The sequence below is a fragment of the Nipponia nippon genome, unplaced genomic scaffold (assembly GCF_047370975.1).
Source record: "Nipponia nippon isolate SJK-2023a ecotype South Korea unplaced genomic scaffold, ASM4737097v1 scaffold_4, whole genome shotgun sequence".
NCBI classification, from domain to species: Eukaryota; Metazoa; Chordata; class Aves; order Pelecaniformes; family Threskiornithidae; genus Nipponia; species Nipponia nippon.
Window position 1 is genome coordinate 30878225 of NW_028262358.1, and position 19606 is coordinate 30897830.

General features: G+C 43.5%; 1 protein-coding gene across 3 annotated transcripts in view; it reads left to right on the forward strand.

The window, feature by feature from the left end:
* TTC7A (tetratricopeptide repeat domain 7A) overlaps window positions 1–19606 on the forward strand; it is a 178378-nt gene that overhangs the window by 122158 nt on the left and 36614 nt on the right. For all 3 annotated transcript variants that reach the window (XM_087774610.1, XM_087774611.1, XM_087774612.1), the window contains 2 exons: window positions 904–1001; window positions 8450–8584. In XM_087774610.1, the coding sequence (XP_087630736.1) occupies window positions 904–1001; window positions 8450–8584 (233 nt within the window). The remainder of the gene's footprint in view (window positions 1–903; window positions 1002–8449; window positions 8585–19606) is intronic.

The following is a 19606-nucleotide window of genomic DNA, read 5'->3' on the forward strand; positions in this document are numbered from 1 at the left end:
ACTGGAAGACAGGGCATCCACAGCAATCACGACTCTGTGACAGCTTGTTTCCTGGGAGGAGTACTATCCAAAGGCTGAGCTGCAGGCTTGGAAGTGTGCCAGAAAAAGTAGCCAGGGCAGTCACTTTTCCTTTTGATATTTTGTCCGTTAATGGATGTTGAGAGGAGATATCATCACCGTCTGATCCTTGGGGGATGGCAGACTATGTGGTGACAGGAACGCTAAGGAGGTCCGTGTTAAGTGATTTTTTTGTTAGGCACATGGTTGGTTTGGTTTGGGTTTGTTTGTTTTTTTTTTTGTTTCCCTTTGGAAGGACTCTCCTGTGAGGACAGAAGTCTAGTAGAAGAGCAGACCAGATAGTCTTCCTTTCATAAAGCAGTGCTATGTGGTAGCTTTTATCTTCCTCCTCTGTTTGAACAGAACAAAGGTGGAAGAAGAGAAAATAATCCCTTTGAAATGAAGAAATTAGCACCTGGATGGAAGGTGGTAATTGGTCTGTTTCAAAAGGATCAGCACAGGAGACCTGTGAACAAATCCTTCTGCAGACAAGCCCAAGGGATGGTGGTTCTTCCTGGGCCTGGGGCTGCTGGCTGGCCTCCTCTGGTCCGGCTTTTAGCTGCCAACATGTTCCTCGTCCAGTAGTTTGCACAGACTCCCAACAGCCCAATAAACCGATACCAGTATGTGCCCTGGAGCCCTTGCTGGGCGCTGTGTCTCTGAGCTTCCTGTCCATTGGCAGGGTGCAGGTGTTAAAACAACACATTCAAGAAGCTGATGGCCTGCAACTGGAAAGCTTGAGTTTTCAGTTCCAGTGGCAGCTAGATGAGACTATTGCTTGCTTCGAGGGCAATGTTGTCTCTCCGCTGAAAGGTGGCCAGATAACACAGTTTTGTTTCTTTACAGTGGCTCTGACAAAGGAAGTAGTGTGACCGAAACACCGGTGATCAAAAAGCATAACGGAATGCATCTGACGCTCCCAGATGCTCATGATACCGATTCTGGTGAGGAAACGATTTGTGCTTTCCCATCCTAAATGCATGCTTTTGCGAGAGAGGAGTGTTTTCTTTTCTTTGGCGGGGTGGGGCTGTGCACGCGTGTATTGCTGGGCTGGTGGTCAGGCAGTCCGGATCTGTCTCCGGGGCCATCTCTGCTGCAGAATGTGTCACTGTGGTTTGTCTGTACCTTGGCTTCCCCATGCATAAAATGAAGATATGGGTTCCTGCTTTCTTTTACAAAGCTCTCCAAGATGAGCATGAAAGGTATTAGATTGGAGTTCACTAGACTTCTGCAAGAACTGTAAGATGCAGTCCTTCTTTTTCCTCCTCCTTCTCCTCCGCCCGCACCCCCCCAATTTAATCCTTTTTAGATGTCCTGATCAAGCCAGCTATTATTGTGATTTTGGAAAGCTGAGAGTGTCAGTTCCTATTAGAAGGTGATTTGGTTTGGGATGTGTACATAAACCTTGTGATGCTTTATTATATGGTAAATACACATTCACAGTAACAGGTATAGTCAGATGGAAATAACTGAGACATCAAAGCTAATCTTGGCAGGAAGGGGAAAGGAGGCTTTCAGAGAGTGCTGCTGACTTGTGATTTTATCCTAAGTCTCGTGATAGTTGGTGCTTCCTTTAAAACTGTAACTCTCAGAATCAGATGACGATGTGAGAAACTTGCCTTTTAATTTGGGGTTTTTTTACAGAAGCAACTTTCTACCCTTGTGTATGTAGAGAAACACTTGCAAAAAAAATGAACTTCACAGATTCAGAAAGTGGACAAGAAGAATATGAAAGTTTATTTTTTAAAAAACCTAACTCTTAAACAAGCCTCATGCTTTGGGGCTAGGGAATTAGGGTTTGTCTGAGTCTTAATATTGAACATTTGGAATTGGTAAAACTGAAGTCACATGCTCAGCACATATGGCTGAGATGGAGGACAAGTTCCTATGTGTTAAGTACATGACTTGTATTAAATTATGTGTGTTTAACCCCCATTTACACCCACCAATGGTTAAAAAGCATTGCAGGGTTAGGTCTTGAGCATACAAACATTCAAACATCGAAACATTATTCAGCATGTCTGCTCTTTTGTTTGTAGTGTTAAACCCTTAGGGTCTATATTTATGACATTGTAATCTTACTGATTCTATGCACACATATTTATGTAATTTTTAATCTGTTTATTCCATTTCCCTTTTACTACCCTTTGCTGAGATGAGTCTCTGTATTTTGTATAGGTCTTTTTTCTTATTGTTTATATGACAGTGTTCTATAGTCTCCGGCTTAATTAAACAGAACAGGCCAAATTCAGCACAAACAGATGAAGAGGATTTGCTAAATGAATATCTGTTGTTTGGCACATTAAAAATTATCTGGAAAAGGGAGTGGATATGACATGGAAGTTTCCTGGTGATACAAAATCATTTAGGATAGTCATCACTGATAATTGTGAAGATTTGTGAAATATCCCATGTCATCCCTGATGCGGAGCAGTAAAATGGACTTTCAGTTTCACTGAATATATGAAAATGGCTTGGAAAACACTGTAGGTAGTTTGCAGAATCCATCAACCACGAGGCATTACTAGGAAAGCAATAAAACCCAACAAATATTATTTGCCACAGTACTTCTGTTATCCATCCAATTCCTACTCTGCTGCTGAAACAGTGAGTGACTTACGATGCCTAGACTGAGGGGCTGAGCCTGGATTGGTCCCTGCTCCTTCAGCTCTAGCTGGTGCTTAATGGTATGTAAAGGGCATTCTGGGTGGGGGTCCCATGCTTTTCTGGAGATCTCTTGCCTTGCTTTGTAGTTGTCTGGAGAAAGGAGTGTGGCCAGGTTTGGGCTACACGCACTTCACAGCATTGTTTGAGATTTTGAGACCAAATCGTCACCAGCAGAGCCTGTAATATTTTGATGTGCTGGAGTGCCACCCTTCTAAGACCTCACTCCTGCCTCCTGCTCACTCCTATGCTGCACACCTGCAGCACCTCCTCCAACGTCACAGCAAAGCTCAGGCATGTTTGGTCTCTGTGTAGTGCCCTCCTCAAAAAGCACCTCGCTTGGGTACCTGTTCCAGCCTGTGCTTAGCCCAGTTTTAGTAACCAGTGTGCAATGGAGCAGCTGTCGTTCAGCAGAAAGTGCTGTATGCCATGGTACTGCCTGCCAGAAAGAGCAAATTAATGTAAAGAACAAGCTTTCAACCAGCTTTTCATGCACATGAAGTGTTTTGCACTGAATACGGTTTGGTTTTAGCCAAGAAATGTATTCCTCCTCCACTTTGAGAATCTAGGTTTCCATGCTAACATGGTTGCACCCACAATGGACATTAAGGATGGGGCTTGTACTGAAATTGCACCGTCCGCCTTAGCGCAGGACTGGCGCTGGCTGTTTTCAGCAAGGGTCTGTGGCTCGCTGCTCTGCAGGCTCTAGGTGCTGCTGTTCTCCATCTGCAGAGAGGAGGCAGCTGGGTCTGTTGTCCCAGTTGGGAGCCTCTTTGAAAACAGTAGGAGGTAAGATTGGAGAGTATAGCTCTAGCCCCTCTCCCCTTGTGCCTCCCCAGAGCTGCGGCTGTGGCTGCCTGCTTTGAAGAAGGGAGGAGGTCTGATTTTTTTTGCATCGTTCTGGAACAGGCTCTGGTTTCCATCGTGAAATCCCCCGGGAGCGTGCAGCAGTATCGCTGTAATGCACAGGCGCTCTCTGATCTCTGGAGTCGTCACTGAAGGGGAGATTACTGTGGCCGGGTTTGACACTGGCCTCTCCCTCAGTTAGACCACAATGAGATTATTTGCTGTGCCAGAATTTTAGGTTTGCTGCCAGGAAGATTAATTCCTCTTTATTTTCTTCATCTTCTCCTAACTGAAGCAGTGTTCCTAGCTAAATTCACTGATATCAGTCAGCTGCCTTGCTGTTTCATTCTTTTTCTGGTTTAGTCTTATCTTATAATGCTCTTGCCTGAAGTGATTTAGGCTAGGGAATTCTGTGTTTCTTATAAGCCTAGTAAATCTACTGAGGTACATTTCTATTTTGATAGCAGTTTTTTCATAGATGCAAAATATTAAACTTGGTCCTTCTTGGTCTTATAACAACCCTAGAACAGTGCTTTAGAATTATTTGGATATATTTTGTATGGCTTATATGCAGAGCTCATCACGACAAAATCAATTTTGTTATTTTTATGATTTCTTTCCAAAATGTGTGGAGGGCTTTATTGTAAAATGTGAAGTTTATATTCTGTCTAGTGGAGCTGTTAAAAAGAGAAAGAGACTGCACTAAAATAACAAATTGATGTGATATCTTCTTATGCCAACATTTGCATGTATTTTGAGGCATGACATTAAAGTTCTGTGAGACAGGTTTTGTGGGGTTTTTTTAGCAAATAAAGATCTACATTTCTTTAGGGAGAGAGATTTTATAATGAGACATTCAGAGACTTTTTTTTAATGTCGCTTGAAGTTTTTGCGGCTCCCCCCACCACCCTGAGGTCAGAATGATACCAGTGTGATACATGCCTACCTCCTCTCTTGGGAGATGGCATGTTTTAGAGGTATACTCTTTTCTGGCTCCAGTAGCGCTCAGCCCACCCCCAGAGTCACCATATTGCTTGCCTGAGGTTCAGAGCTGTGGCTGAGCCCCTTGCAGTCCAGAAGGGCCAGGCTGGCAAAGACTTGCCCTTACAGAGTATTACTCAGGCAGACAAGCTTTAAGGAGCGTTCCTGTGAGCGGTCCAGCAGAGATGGGTAAGAATAGCAATAGCAAATGTGTCAGGATGGGCGGGGATGGAGAGAGCCTTATTAGTTGGCATGCTTGGAGGGTAGGGTTGCCATCCAGAGGGACCTCGACAGGCTGGAGAGGTGGGCCCATGTGAACCTCATGAAGTTCAACAAGGCCAAGTGCAAGGTCCTACACATGGGTCGGGGCAATCCCAAGCACAAATACAGGCTGAACAGAGAATGGATTGAGAGCAGCCCTGAGGAGAAGGACTTGGGGGTGTTGGTTGATGAGAAGCTCAACATGACCCAGCAATGTGTGCTTGCAGCCCAGAAAGCCAACCGTATCCTGGGCTGCATCAAACAAAGTGTGACCAGCAGGTCAAGGAAGGTGATTCTCCCCCTCTACTCCGCTCTTGTGAGGCCCCACCTGGAGTACTGCATCCAGCTCTGGGGCCCCCAACATAAGAAGGACATGGACCTGTTGGAGCGAGTCCAGAGGAGGGCCAGGAAGATGATCAGAGGGATGGAACACCTCTCCTGTGAAGACAGGCTGAGAGAGTTGGGGTTGCTCAGCCTGGAGAAGAGAAGGCTCCAAGGAGACCTTAGAGCAGCCTTCCAGTACCTGAAGGGGGCCTACAAGAAAGCTGGAGAGGGACTTTTTACAAGGGCATGTAGTGATAGGACAAGGGGTAATGGCTACAAACTGAAAGAGGGTAGATTTAGATTAGATACAAGGAAGAAGTTCTTTACTATGAGAGTGGTGAGGCACTGGAACAGGTTGCCCAGAGAAGTTGTGGATGCCCCCTCCTTGGAAATGTTCAAGGCCAGGTTGGATGGGGCTTTAAGCAACCTGGTCTAGTGGAAGGTGTCTCTGCCCATGGCAGGGGGGTTGGAACTAGATGATCTTTAAGGTCCCTTCCAACCCAAACCAATCTATGATTCCATGATTATAATCTGACGTGTGTGTGTTTAGAACAAGGAACGTATCTGTGTCTGAGGATGGGCAGGGATGGGAAGGGATCAGCTGGTCTCTGCCTAGTGTGGTTTGCTTCCTTGTGTAAGCTGAAATGGAAAAGAAAATAAACATCAAAGGACTGGAATGCCAAAGGCTGTTAAATGCAAAGAGCCTCCGCTGCTAAATAACTTGGGTTCCCTTTTTATGGCTGTGCAGATTGAAGCTCACAGCACTGGGTAAGATCAGTCTCAACTCGCAGGCTTTCCCCTCTTGGCAACTACCCAGGTAATGAAGAGAAGGAGAAGAGGAGCAGCTAACTTGTGTTCTTCTGCATGCAACTAGCTCATAGTGATATTCCTGTAAAGCCTGCTTTGTGAGGGAAGGATGCTTTAGTAGATCCTAAGTGGCTGTTGAGCCTCACAGCAGCATGTGAACCTCTCCAAAATGCACAAAGGTGCCTTACAGTGACATAGTCTCCATGGATTGACTTGCAAGGAAAAGAGGATTTCTCTGAGCTCTGTGAGGATGTGAATAAAACACCAGCCCATCTGCCCACCTCATGCAATCAGACCAGCATTACCTACGGGTGCTTGCAAGAAACACAGCTCCAGAAAGCCTCTCTGAAAGAGGGCGGTCTTGGCAGAGAAATGTAATACGGCAAGTTGCTTTCAAAGCATGCTGACGTGATCAGGAGTGCTAATATAAGAATCTGATTAGGCTGATGGCAAAATCCCTAAAGCCCATGTAGTTTTTTCCAAGTTTGCCCATCTAGAAAGCAAGAGGTCTGCCCTAACTTCACAGCGCTCCTAATAACATCACTGGCTGTTCACGTGGCCATTTTCTTGTTGCCTCTGCACTCCAAAGAAGCTGTTGGTGTTTTGGATGGCTGGGGGTGAGTGCGTGGTAGTTTTCCCTGTGTTAAGCAACCCTTGTCTGACTTGAATTCCTGGGGGTTTCAGTCAAATTTCTCCCAGGTGGAGGGAGGGATGGGGGGAGAGGAGTGTGAGTGGGCAGGGCAGGGGGAGGAATTCCGTGCAGTGAAACAGGCTGAAGATGGATCGGTTAAATAAACTGTTAAATATAATAAATTCTCAGTGAAAGGAGAATGGCTTTTACCGTACCATTAAAGCCATAATTGCTACATTACTGCACTGTCATCTCTTGGAACATTAGATCAGGAATGGCTTTGAAAATATGTAGGAATTTAAGAAATGCATCTAGGAAGAGCACATTTGCATTTTCCAAGGGAGCCGTGGGAGGCGCCTGCTCTGCAGGGCTGTTTTGAAGTTCTCCTGCTTAAAGTGAATGACATTAGTTAGCGGTGAGATAATGGGACAAATATTTCCCATAGCAGTTTTAGGCTTTGAGTTGCACTTGCGGCCTCTCCCTAGCCGTGACGCTCGCCGGGGCAGGCAGCGCTGCCGCGGGTGAGGTACGAGCTGCGGGCTGTATCCTGCCCCGCACCGCGCCGGTGTTGAAGGAGCATGGGGTGGAAATGTGCCTCTCCCGGCGCCTGGCAGAAGGCTGGGTCCCAGCTCAGCGTTCAGAGGAGCACCAGCCAGGGGACCATGCTGGTCTGCCTGCCGGCACCCTGGACACAAATGATGGCCTGCTGGCGAGAAGGTGTGGTTTGGCAACCCTGTCTTCAGCAAGCTCCAGCTGGAAAAGCATGCTGTCCGTCTGAGAGAGACCACTTAATGCATATGCCCTGTGACAGGTTTTTTGCCCTTCTGTCCCTTCCCTTGCCCAGAGCCATCCCAGCTTCTCTGAGTACCTGTTCCTAGGCTCTGCGGCTCCTTCAGGGTGGCTGTAGTGAGAGAAAGCGGGATTTTAACTCCAGGATCTTGTGGTCTACAAGGTCAGCCTGTAAGGATAGATGGAAGAGTAATGCTAATCAGAGCAAGTGCTTCAGTCACAGCAGCTCTCCAGAGAAAGAGCTTATCAACCTTAAAGTCACATATAAACCTATGTATATTAAAATATTTATTTCCCAAAGCTTTACAAAGCCAACTCTGAAATCTCATTTTGTAGCTTCTTATTTTGCTACTATCCTCTTGGTACCCCTCTGAGAGGTCAGCTCACCAGTATAATCCCACTTGATATACTGGAGAATGTGGTCTCTGCCCGTGCATTCTTCCTGGGAATAGCTTTTGATGTGATGTTTTGTCCCAGAGATGTGGGTGCCAAATACTTTATTCTTGCGTAAATGTTACAGCGCATACTAAAGGTTAATATAGTCAAAGCACTGAGCTCTCTGCTCCCCAAGGTTAAATGAAAAACCATGCTGCCTCTAAACCAGTAGAACAATATTGAAGTCACTTGAAATGTGTGTGCTGTGTGAATGGTGCCAAGCTACTCTGTAATGCTGTACTAAGATTTTACATTAGTGGACGATATTTTGTAATTGTATGGTGACAGTGTGCTTACAAAATGGGTTACCAATAAGTATTCACGGGAAATATTTGATGGTAGAGCTCTGCTTTCCAAATGAGCAAAATACAATTGCTTCCTTGATGAATGCTAAGCAGACCTTTATAAAATTACTGTCTGTCTCTTAATTCGCTTGTTTGAGCTGCAGCCCTTGGGTAATTTAGTGGTTTTTTTCAGTAAATTAACCTTTTATAAAACATGGTTCTCCAGTTGGTCACGCCAGAATTCAGTGGAGTTCTTATTACATAAAACTGATGCAGTGAGTGGAGAATCAGACCTGCTGCCTTAATGAGTCAAAGAAATATCCCAAAGAAGTACAAAATGCATTATTGTTCTTGTTTGTTTGGTCCATAGGATCACAGCGAGCCTCTTCCCTTGCTGCATCAAGACTGGAACAGGCCATGTCTGAAATAACTATGCAGAGCAGCGCGATGAAGCAAGGACCTATGCAGCTGTGGACAACTCTTGAACAAATTTGGCTACAAGCTGGTAAGTCCTGAACCACCTGGAGTTCCTCTTTCCCTCCAGTGGTGAATGAGATTACATAAGTATTAACAGAGTAGTTGAAATCAGTAGTTGAAAATCACCTTATTCCAGCAGAAAATCTGCCTGTCTATCCCAGTCAGTTTTTGAATTACCACTTATTTGATTCAGTATAACAAAAAAAACCACTGGAGTAGTGCGATTTTTTTCAGCTCACCTCTATTTGTCTGTAACACACAGAAAACTTCAGTCATCACTAAAATATGCTTTTAAAAGAAGAGGGTAGGTAGTTCTCCATTAATAAATGATAGTTGGTAGGGACAGTTATTTTCATTCTCATTTTCCTATGTGCTTCCCTCTAATAAGACTGGGCAAACCATGTATTAAATGTTATTTAGACTGGGAACTTTCCAATCTTTGCTGAGGTTTAAGTGAAAATTATTAAAAAGCGCGAGTCCTCCACTTATTTTATCCTTGACTGTTTGAATCTCCCAAGGACTTGTAGGTTGCATGTCAGTTTGAGACACTCATGCAGAGGTGCTACAGCAGAGCACATAAAGGGAGAAGAGAACAGTGAGAAGGAACTCTACCCAGAGGCGATCTCCAAACTCGTGAAAGGGTTTTATGTAGGACAATTGGTGAGGAAGAGTTGCACAACACATTCTACCATTTGCATTCCAGCATTTCAGGACTGATAGAAAGAGTTCTGACCCTGCAATTTTGCTCTGAAGAGACACAGCTTTTCTTCCACAACTGGGCCCACAGTTGCGTGCCTGAAATTACATTTGAGAGCTGTGATTAAATGTATCTGCTACCATTTGCAAAAAAAAAAAAAAGCGGAGCCCACTGGAACCTTGCTGATAATTTGCTATTCTGTATGCAGGAGAACCTTTCAAATTCTCGTTTAGCTAATCTGTACAATTGACAATTCTCATATAAAACCTGGCAGTCTCACCCAGCTTCTCAGCAAAGATTTTTATAGCTGGTTTTGAGGGCCATTTCCTACCAATGAGACATCAGTTCTGGTACAAAATATGTGACATTCTTTTTGTTACGATTTGACTAACTATTAAAGAACAAAAGAAGTTACCTTATGGAATGCATCATCCTTTAAGTTAATCACACATGTTCACTTACTGGCTTTTGTGTATGTAAATTTCAGTGATGTGCTGTGGGCTTCAAAATCACTAGCAAGATTTTGCTTTATTCAGTTTATGCTCCTGATTTAAGGCTGCAGAGGAGGCTGGTGAGGAGCAAAAAAAACGGAGTTTATTGTGATGAGAAGTCAGGTGTCTGTTGTCCATCATCCTGCAGATAGCTCTAGGCAGTTTACATTTTTGCTGCTCTGTGAAAAGACAAAACCAATAAAGACCTAGTGCTTGCTGTGACCTAGCTGTGAATTGCTATGATTACTTCTCAGTGTAAATCAAGTGCCTTTCTCAAAGGTGCCAATTAATTCTTTTAGGTAGAATTAATTTTTATAAGTTGTAACTTTTCTGTCCTATTCTATCATTTTTTAAATCTTTGTTTTGTTTCATGCTTACTTTTAACTGGCCTTGAATCAGGATTGATATTCTGAAAATACGTACTGTGACTGCTTTGTAATTTCATTACTGAAGTCAGTCGTTGTTGTGGAGGCAGCTTAATGAGCTCTTGGTGAGGTACTGCCCATTCTCTTCTTGCAGTAGTGTGAAAGTCGATGCGTTCTGGTATCCTGAGGGATGAGGAGAGATGCAGGTATTTTGGGGTAGTCTTTACTCTCTGCAGAGAAGGGCACAGCCCCTGAATAATTAGAGAAGTTCTTTGAAGTGGGTCGGATCTTACACTGGGCTTAGTGAGTGGAATAGTCCAAAAGGATATCACTGACCCTCTGTACTAGAATCTTTCCCATCTGGAAGGAGGAGAAGGGAGGAACCCGTATGCTCGTAAGAAGTTAACTTCCAAAATAGAGACATTTTATAAACAACAAATTAAAGAGAAATGCGTGGTTAAAAACAGTTGAGGTAGTCACATGCTTTTGTGTTACAGCTCACCCCAAAATTAACAGCTGTGGAAAGCAACAGACGATTAGAGTAACATTCTGATGCCTGCATCCGGAGTCCTGTCATATTCAAGATAGAGCCGCAGCAGTATGCTGTAGATTTCTATCAGGTTTAGATCGGACTTGTCCTTTTTCAGTCAGTGACTCATCTTGTGACTCTAGGCAAGTTGCCTAACTTTTTCATACCTCAGTGTCCTATCTCTAAAGGGAAAAAATGTTAATCTGCCTTTGGGAAATGACTCGTGTATTGTTGTTTTTGTTGTCATTAACACTTTAACCTTTTTCACGTGAATCATAAATCTTTAGATAAAATTGTTACAATTTCCTAACCTCATACTACAGTAAATTTATAACAAAGCATCCATCCTCTTCAGACACTAACAGGACGCAGCTGGCCGTGTCTCTGTGTGTGGGTATGGATTCAGAGCGCCAGGCTGCAATCATGTCTGGGTTCCATTAGAGCCATTACAGTTCCTGTGCCTCTTCGTATCCCAAGGCGTGAAAACTAATGGTACCAACCGACTGATCCAGTTAGAGCTTTCTGCACTTAGATTGGAAAGAGGCATACAAAACCAGCTATTCCACAGCTGTGTGAGGCTGTTCTTACAGCCCTCCAGCAGCCAGGCCAGGCCACAAAGCCAGCACATACGCTTGCAAGGGGACCGTTAGTGGGTGGTAGTTATCAGACGGTGCTTCTGTAGGGGAATTGTATCGCCCTTCACCTGCAGCTGCAATAGGAGTTTTCCTGCCTTGTTGTGCAGAAGCATCCTCAGTCCCTCGGAGCTGGAGAGCGCTTGTTGTGCTCCTAACGGGTCTCACAGTTAGTGCACGAGAACATGTGCATTCCTCTAACAGTGGCTGAAGGGAAGCGAGGCTGTGAACCCTGTGCAAATAGTTAGGCTCTTTTGTCCTGCGATAAAGATACTTCTCTCATGCGTAAGAGGGCATAGACTTAGTGTTTTTATCTGTAACTGTTTTGGGTTTATGACCAGCACAGTTATGTAGGGAAGATTATAAAGCAGCAGCTTTGGAAGTGCAGCTGCTAAGTCCAAATGTGCTGCGCTATGATGGATGCTGCACCTTGGCTTTCCCTGCAGCAGCGCCTAGTGAACATTGACAAGCTAATTTTTTGTAGCTTACTGTAAGCAGCTGAAGAGCTACTTGATGGATCTGTGGTCTCTAGAAAGAGTCCTCTTCTTCACTTTCACACATCCAAGTAAAACTGTGAATTCTCACTGTTAATCTTATGTCCAGCCATCTCTTGTAGGACCAGCTGGGAGTACAGTCATCTGCGGCAGGGAACTTAGCACGTTTCTTCAGCGGGCTTCCGTATCTTCCTGTTTTCCCTGCGGGTAGTTACAATTAGCTTTGGAAGAGTACATGGTCTGCTGTCCCCAACGACTAGAGAGGTTGTCCACTCCCTGCAGCAGGCATACTTAGAGGAATACTAATAGGCATACTCTGTTTTCAAGTGTTCTGCAGCAAAGACTGTGATTAACACAGCTTGTCTGGTCCCTTTTAACAATAACCTCCCAGTCCTCTTGAAATGTAATGGCTTCTTAAAAGGAGAGAGTTGTCTTATTAGGCTTTAACGTTAATAAGCCCAAACATTATTCTTGGCCCCAAGTCTGAGAAACAGGTCATTTCAAGGAGTACTCGGCAAGGGTGCTGCACATGCTGCTGTGGTGCAGCTCCAGGAGAGGTTGTCTTTATGTGATCCATGTGCCCGTTTTCCCTCTTTATTCTACTTTTCATGACTGAGAATGTGACTTCAGCTTTGAGAGGAGAGGAGGAACTTCCACAGCGTTGGTAAAGCTTGTTAACTCCTTCCACCTCTTGTCGCAGGAAGAGCTGCAAGGGGAATCCAGGAGATTACTGGTGATAATACTGCTTGTGTTACCAAGAGAAATGTCTGACCTAGGAACTATTTCTACCCCTTATTTCCTTTTTAAAATCATGCCAGTACTCCTCCTTTCTGTTTAGAAAATACAATCATGCTGTTTGGCTAAGGAAAGTGTACTTCAAATGGTTCAAATCTATGACCAAAATTTACCTTCATTTGACATTTTTATAAGATCACTTTTGACCCAGAAAGCAAAGCATGTCAGTACTGAAAAGAAATAGTTTTAATAGTTCTAAGCTCTTTGGGTAACTCTCTGAGTGATTTCTTATCTGAAGTATGTGTGATTATATTTGCAGGCAGTAATAACTGTATGCTCTATTTATACGGAGCGTTTTAGAATGCTGCAAGCCAGTTTTAATAAGAGTTCTAATATTCCGGCTCCTGTTGCTATATTATTTTAAGCTTTACTTTTAACTACAATGTCCACTTTGTTTGTCTTTACTAGTACTTTATATCTGACAATTTAGCTTCTTGACTAACCCAATACTTTACCAAATATGGCCACTCGCAGCAAAGTAGGTCTGGTAATTTGATCTAAGATTGGCTAAATGCCTGCTAAGCACAGTCTGCGAACCTCACCAGGTAGACCTAAGGCTAATTTAAAGGAGCATTTAAAGAAAAATGACTAGGATAACTATTTCATGTGCTCACAGTGGGGCTGGAGCGAGCTACCTGCTGTCTCAGTAACGTGCTAAAGTTTACCCTAGGAAAAAAATACAATAAACATGCCACAAACAAGAAATGTAAAGAGAGTCAGTGTAGCAGAGAACAGTGAGCTAATGGAAAAACATCTGCTCCCCTGAGCTATGTACAGCAGGAACTTTTTTTTTTCCCCTTCACAAAACGCTTGCGATTTATTTATTTTATTCCGTATGGGCCAATTCCTGGGAAAAAGCTGTGCGAGAGGAGATGGGCTTTGTTCCACGAGAACGTGTCGTCGGGGCCAGTGGGCTGGAATCTTCAACCCCAGCTGGCCCACGGCCGCACAGCCGCACAGCGGGCGCCCGGGCAGCAGCCAAGGGCACGGCCGGGCCCTCCCCTGCTGCCCCGCAGCCTACCCAGCACAGCTTCTATTTGCACAGCTTGCACACGGGTAGTTAAATGCTCTTCCTTCCTGAAGCTTTTAGCGATCCTAAGCCCCCTCAAGTTATTAGCTCTGATTTTAAAGGTGTTTATCGGGTTTGGGAGACATCTTTACTGACTTTGCCAGAATAGATCACATACTGTCCCATGATGCAGCACGGATTGTTGAAGAAATTATAATATTTTTCTTTCTTTTTTGTTTTTTAAAAAAGTGCTTTCAAATTTTAGAATTTCAAATTTAGCACATTCCCATTTACTGCTTGAGTTTTTGAATTCTGTAGGCGCTGCTGAATTTTGTGGCTCTCTACAGTGACACAAAGCAGTGTGAAAAGCTGGAGCCTGGTGAGGGGGAGCAGGAGGGAGTCCTTTATTACACAGCTGTTACTGAGGGGAATAAAGGTATACTGCTAAGATGGCTGCCCTGCGGTGCTTGCTTACTAGGAGGGATTAGGAACACTTCACATTGGAGATAGAAATGGTAAAGTGAGCTGGTTTGATCCCCTTTGAAATGTTACTGGTGAAGTTAAGAAGCCAGCAGTGGTTCTGCTAAGCCTCCTGGTTTAGCAAGCTCTGCCCTAGGCTTTTCTAGTGCAGGCTAAGTATCACCAAATTCCCCATTTCTCTTCATCCGAATTTCCTCAGGGGGATACTAGGTTTTGATCTACGCTCTCCAGCTTGGTTTATTTTATTTTCTATCAACAATGAATTCAAAAAGTCAAAAGGAGTCTTGGCCTTATATCGGTACTGGGCATTTTGGATTGCTTCCCCCATTCCTGAGGCTTCTGGATATTTTTCATTGCTGGAGCAGGACGTGCAACTTTGTGTACTGATAATCCGTTGGCATGGGCAGTCTTCAAAGAGCACATGCCATTTCTCGAAATCTGGGACATGCAAACATTCACGTGTGTGAACGCTCACTCGTGAAGGATACAGGCAGCAGCTAGTAATGCTCTTTGTTAAGCAGTCCGTAGATCCTTTGCCAAGAGATGGAGTGAAACCTGTTGCAGTGCCAGTGGTACACAAAGAACGACAGAGGGTACCGAATACTAGCATTTCCTCAACTGCTCAGTAACTTTTGGGCAAGTGATAAAGTGTACACAGTCATGAAGAAGGAAGCAGGACATTTATTCATACCAGAGACAGAAAATAGGAATTTATACTTGACTGGGATGGAATATAAAGTCTTAGAAGTCCTTTCATTGACTGTAGCCAGGAATACGTGTTTTGAGAGAGGATACAAGAAAACCCAAAAGGTGCCCTTCCAACAGAAGCATTTTTATGTCACCCTTATCAGTGGTGGCCTTATTGCCTAGAAGATGGTGGCTTGCTTCTCCCAGCTGGGAAAGAGATGTTCCCTCACCAGTGAGCAGGGCTCCGCTTCACATAAAGGAAACAGCTATCTTGTAGTATTTCAAGTCATGTTTTGACTGCACCATTTAGTACAGAAGGTAGCTTGTGATAGTTCAGTGTTGCTTCCAGAAATTTTCACTCTAATGTTGCATTTGTAAATAAGCTTAGTGGCCATTTCAGCCCCTGTGAGACTCGAAGCTTGGAAATTTAAAGCAGGTCCCTGGACTCCAGTTAACCACCAGTTTGCTTGCGAAGACAGCCTTTGAGAATGTACATCTGTTGCCTCATTCAAAAGAGCAAGCAGTTGAGCTCAGGTGGATGGGAACACGTGGCAGTTTCTGTTCTCCTTCATTTTTGTACCAAAGGTTTGCATCAAATGAAATTATTGCAGTCAGGATACGGCTTGAGGAATCTTCCATCTAATCTGCCCATGAATTGTCAAGCTACTGCATGTAGGGTGGTGTCATAATATGGAACAATGACTAAGCATCACCTGCTAGAAAGGAAAGGCAGCGGGGGAACCCTTTGTCACGGTAATAACTCTGTATTCACTGCTGAGCACAGAGCTGTCTCAGAGGAGTGGGTCTTTCCAGCTGGCTAAGGGCTGCTGCAGTAACAAGCATTAATAGCTCCTGAAGGCAGGTGATGTGGAACAGAAATCACCTCCCTACACATCCTCACAGGTGCTCTCACCTTCTCTAAAGTGTGAAGGGCTGCTCCCCACTGTACCATCCTGCTGGTCATCTGGCTGCATTGCGCTGGCCGTGTCGCTATGCAGTAGCATTTCTGGGGTGGATGAGAGTAGACAAGTGCTTTACATCTGGCAGGCACACATAACCGAGTGATGTGGAGCAGTCTGCTTGTGGGAGTTAAGTGCTGCGTCTTGGATAACACCGAACGTGATTCTCAAGGAATGAAATTTTAACTCTTGGGTTGTTCACATCACAGAAATACATTTCAAATCTGTTTGATTTTTTTGCCTAGAATTACAGTTGTGGCTGCTTCTGTGGTGACAAGCACAGTCTTGACACTGCTTTGAAACACTTAAGAAATGGGAAATAGAGTCAGTGTTCAAGGTGACAGCAGGCAACTCTGTTCCTCAGACTAGCACTGTGATGCAGATATGACTAGATTACACTGTTGTTAATCCTCTGATGGACTCCCTTAAAGAGCTCTGTCAAATAATTTATCTTGGAGATGAAAAAAGGAGCCTGATTGCAGGAGACCCAGCTTTGTCAGTGTTCTGGGAAGTGCTCTTGGTCCGTGCATTTTTTACTGGTCTTTGGAGAACGAGTGGATGATATGCTTCTGGTGATTCTCACTTGATTAAGGATCTCCACTGTAGATGAGCTTGAATGCTAGCAGAAACAGCTGGAAGAACTAGGAGCTCATATTAGGAGCTAATGATAATCTGAGTGGAGATGCATGCTGCTCTCAGGGACTGGGCCCACCATTAAGACTGGTTTATCAGTGGAAGTCTAGTTGCAAGTCAAGGCAAAGGAGGCCATAGTCATAGCCACAAGAGGAGATGACGGTTGTTTGGAAGAACAGCAGAGTAGGCTGGACAGTACTGGAAGAGAGCACAGATGAGAAGCGTAAGGTGGATATGAGAAAGAAATAAATCATGCTAGGCTGGACCTTGGAGTCAGCTGGATAGCTGCTGGTGGTCTCAGTGGGTGCAGGCTCAAGCTTCAATTAGTGAGTGAAAGGAGAGAGTGCACGATTCATCCGGTCTTCGCCCATCCATGCAGTGCACTGTCTCAGCCCTTACCTGTAGGTAAAAATGCTAAAATATTTCCTAATAATCATTCAACACTCAGAGTTTCTAGCATTACTTCAGAGAGGCTAATACAGGAGGTGGTACATCCAGGATGATCATCTCTCTTTGCTCAGTAGCATTCAGAGAGCCTTTGGTGGTACTTAGTTCAAAACAGAACATAAATTTGTTTAAGTTTTTATGAAGATGGTGGTAAGTGAGAGAGAGCAAGAAAAGTGTGCAAACACGGCCTTTAGATTTAAAGCTGCGAAGAATGTTGGTACCAAGAATGATGTAGTCCCAACAACTGGAGGTTCATAAAGGGTTTCCCTGAAGCATTGAACCTTTCACAGGATAAGAATTACAGATCTTCTGCGCCGATGTCAGCCTGAGGAGATACCCTCTTGCTTTGGAGTGGAATTGGGTGCCATGTCTCTATAACAGAACTTCCTCGCAAGGGCTGCTAATTTGGTTAGATGTTTATTTACAGCGTGATTAGGTGATACAAGGAGATACACTGAATAATCCAGTGGACAGGAAGCTGCTAACCCAGGTAACCCAAAGGCAGGTGTTTCAGTACTTTCAGTACCATTGAGAGGCAGGAGTATTACCATGATAAATTTAATGAGTCGTTGTTTTTTGGTTTTGATTTCTGCCTCTAGCTGTGGTTTTATTCCATGTTGCGTAAGCGTATCTTGTTAATCTGTAAATAAAATGAGTATGTAACAGAAGTGAAAAATGAGTTTACAGAAAACACATCTTAATGTAGGCCTAAACGATTTCCCTTACTGTCTATTTTTAGCTGGGTGGGTGCACTCCTTTCCTTTTGTAACCCAAAGGCACCTCTCTCAATTTTTTTATGCAAATTAGGCCTCCCACACCATTCAGTCATTTTTTATTGACTATTGAGCCTGCAAAGAAACGGACTGAACTTTAATATGTTACATTACTATACCATAAAATACAATTTGTAGATCTTATTTAGATTCTGTGTTGCTGCATTTCCTCTAAATAATTGTTATTACTGAAGAAGATTTACAGGCACCGTTGAAAGCAAGAATAAGTACTCTCCATTTTGTATGCATTGAAACACTGGCTGTGCGTGATTTCACATCTAAACCCCCTTGCTCCCAATTCTTTTCTGAAATGAAACAAGTCACATTAGGCTGTTAGTTGCTAATAGAGCTTTTAATATGGCAGTATCCAGAACTTCTGCTGACTTCAAACAGTGCCAGGATTTCACCACTTCTTTTGTGCCACTAAGTTTGTGCTAACTTTGCAAATGAAGTGTTTATCTTCAGGCTGTGAATTGTCACTTTGCACATCCCCATCCTCATTATTGCCACATGCAAGGCATCAGCTGCTATGCAGCACTTGGCAGGAAAATACTCTGTTCCTTGGGAAGTGCAAGTAAAATACTGTCCTCCCACAAACTTTTGAATAAGGCTGCTCACATACTCAGCTTGACAAGGTACCTGGCCTTGCTTTCTGTTATTATAGGTAGCTGCAGCCTCTTGGAGCCAAGGGAAGGGATGCATGCTGAAATTTTATGATTAACCGGAGAGAAATGTGTATGAGTCACTCTTTAAGAATATAGCACCAAGGAACTAATGTTTTGCTCATGTTGACAGCCTTGGAGAATGACATTTATCTGTAGCACAGCCTAGGGATGGCTAAGAAATATTCGAGCATTTTCTCAACGCTGTCTCACCCTTCTTCTAGAAGGACACTTCAGAAGTGGAAGGGTGTTCAGCCATGCTGTCATCTCAGTACACAGTTGTTTCCAGTGTGCCAATACAAGTGCTATTTGTGGTCCCAGTCTCATGTCAGATAGGCCAAGGAGGAGCCTTCCCATGGTCGGGCAGGACTGCCTTTGAGATGCTCTCCTGCTCACCTCTACCCAGCAAGCTCCATGTCAGCATGCCAAGTCCCCACAGTCATCTGAGTCTCCCAGCATTTTGAAACTGGCAGAGTTTCAAAGCTATTTAAGAGGAATTTTCAGGCTAATTTACCCCCTCACAGAGACTTTCTGAGAATATTCACTACCTTTGAAAGTCAGGGCATTTAAGATTGTGTCCAGTTTCAGAATTATTTATCTAAATCTGGAGCCTGAATTAGTAATTTCAGATTGGACTCTTGAACTGTCAATACTTAACTGCATTACCACATCAGTTTAAAAAAAAAAAAAAGAGACTTTGAGCTTTTGCAGTGATAATGTATAGAACGCAAACAGGTTATGGGCCAAAGAGCAATGGCTGCTGTATGAAGAGAGAGAATTATTTTATATACATATGTGCATACGTATATATATATCTATCTAAAAACATGGTTTCCCTTTACAGTTATGTGTGGCAGTGAAAACTGAGTATCACTTTTGAAGCCTTTTGTGCAAGGATTTAATGCATAATAAATGTAGAATTAGAATAGACTATGTCAGCTGGAAGGGACCTACAATGGTCAACTAGTCCAACGGTGATCTAGTCCAAATCCTGAGAAATGTTAAAGTTTGACCATGAGATATGTTATGAAATTTATGTTTAACAAGATAAATTATTTGATTAACAAATTGACAGTCAAGCACATTAGTATGCCTGTTACATTTTTTTTTTCCTAAGAAAACCACTGAGATAGTTGCTGATAGTTGAAGAAAGTAAATGACTGGGCAGTCTCTTCCAAGAGCTCTCTTTTGTTTTTCTGTAGAGTATGTATGAGGGAGTAAATGTGTGAATACATAATATAAATAAGTCTCTATGATAAAAGCCTTTTGATTGTAATAGTCTCTGAAAAGTTAAGAGACAGCTATCTCATAACTAGACAAATAAGCAGAGAGAAACACTTTTAATCATCTTTTAAAATGTAGAAATACTCTTTTAAGTAAGTTATCTAATGTCCAGC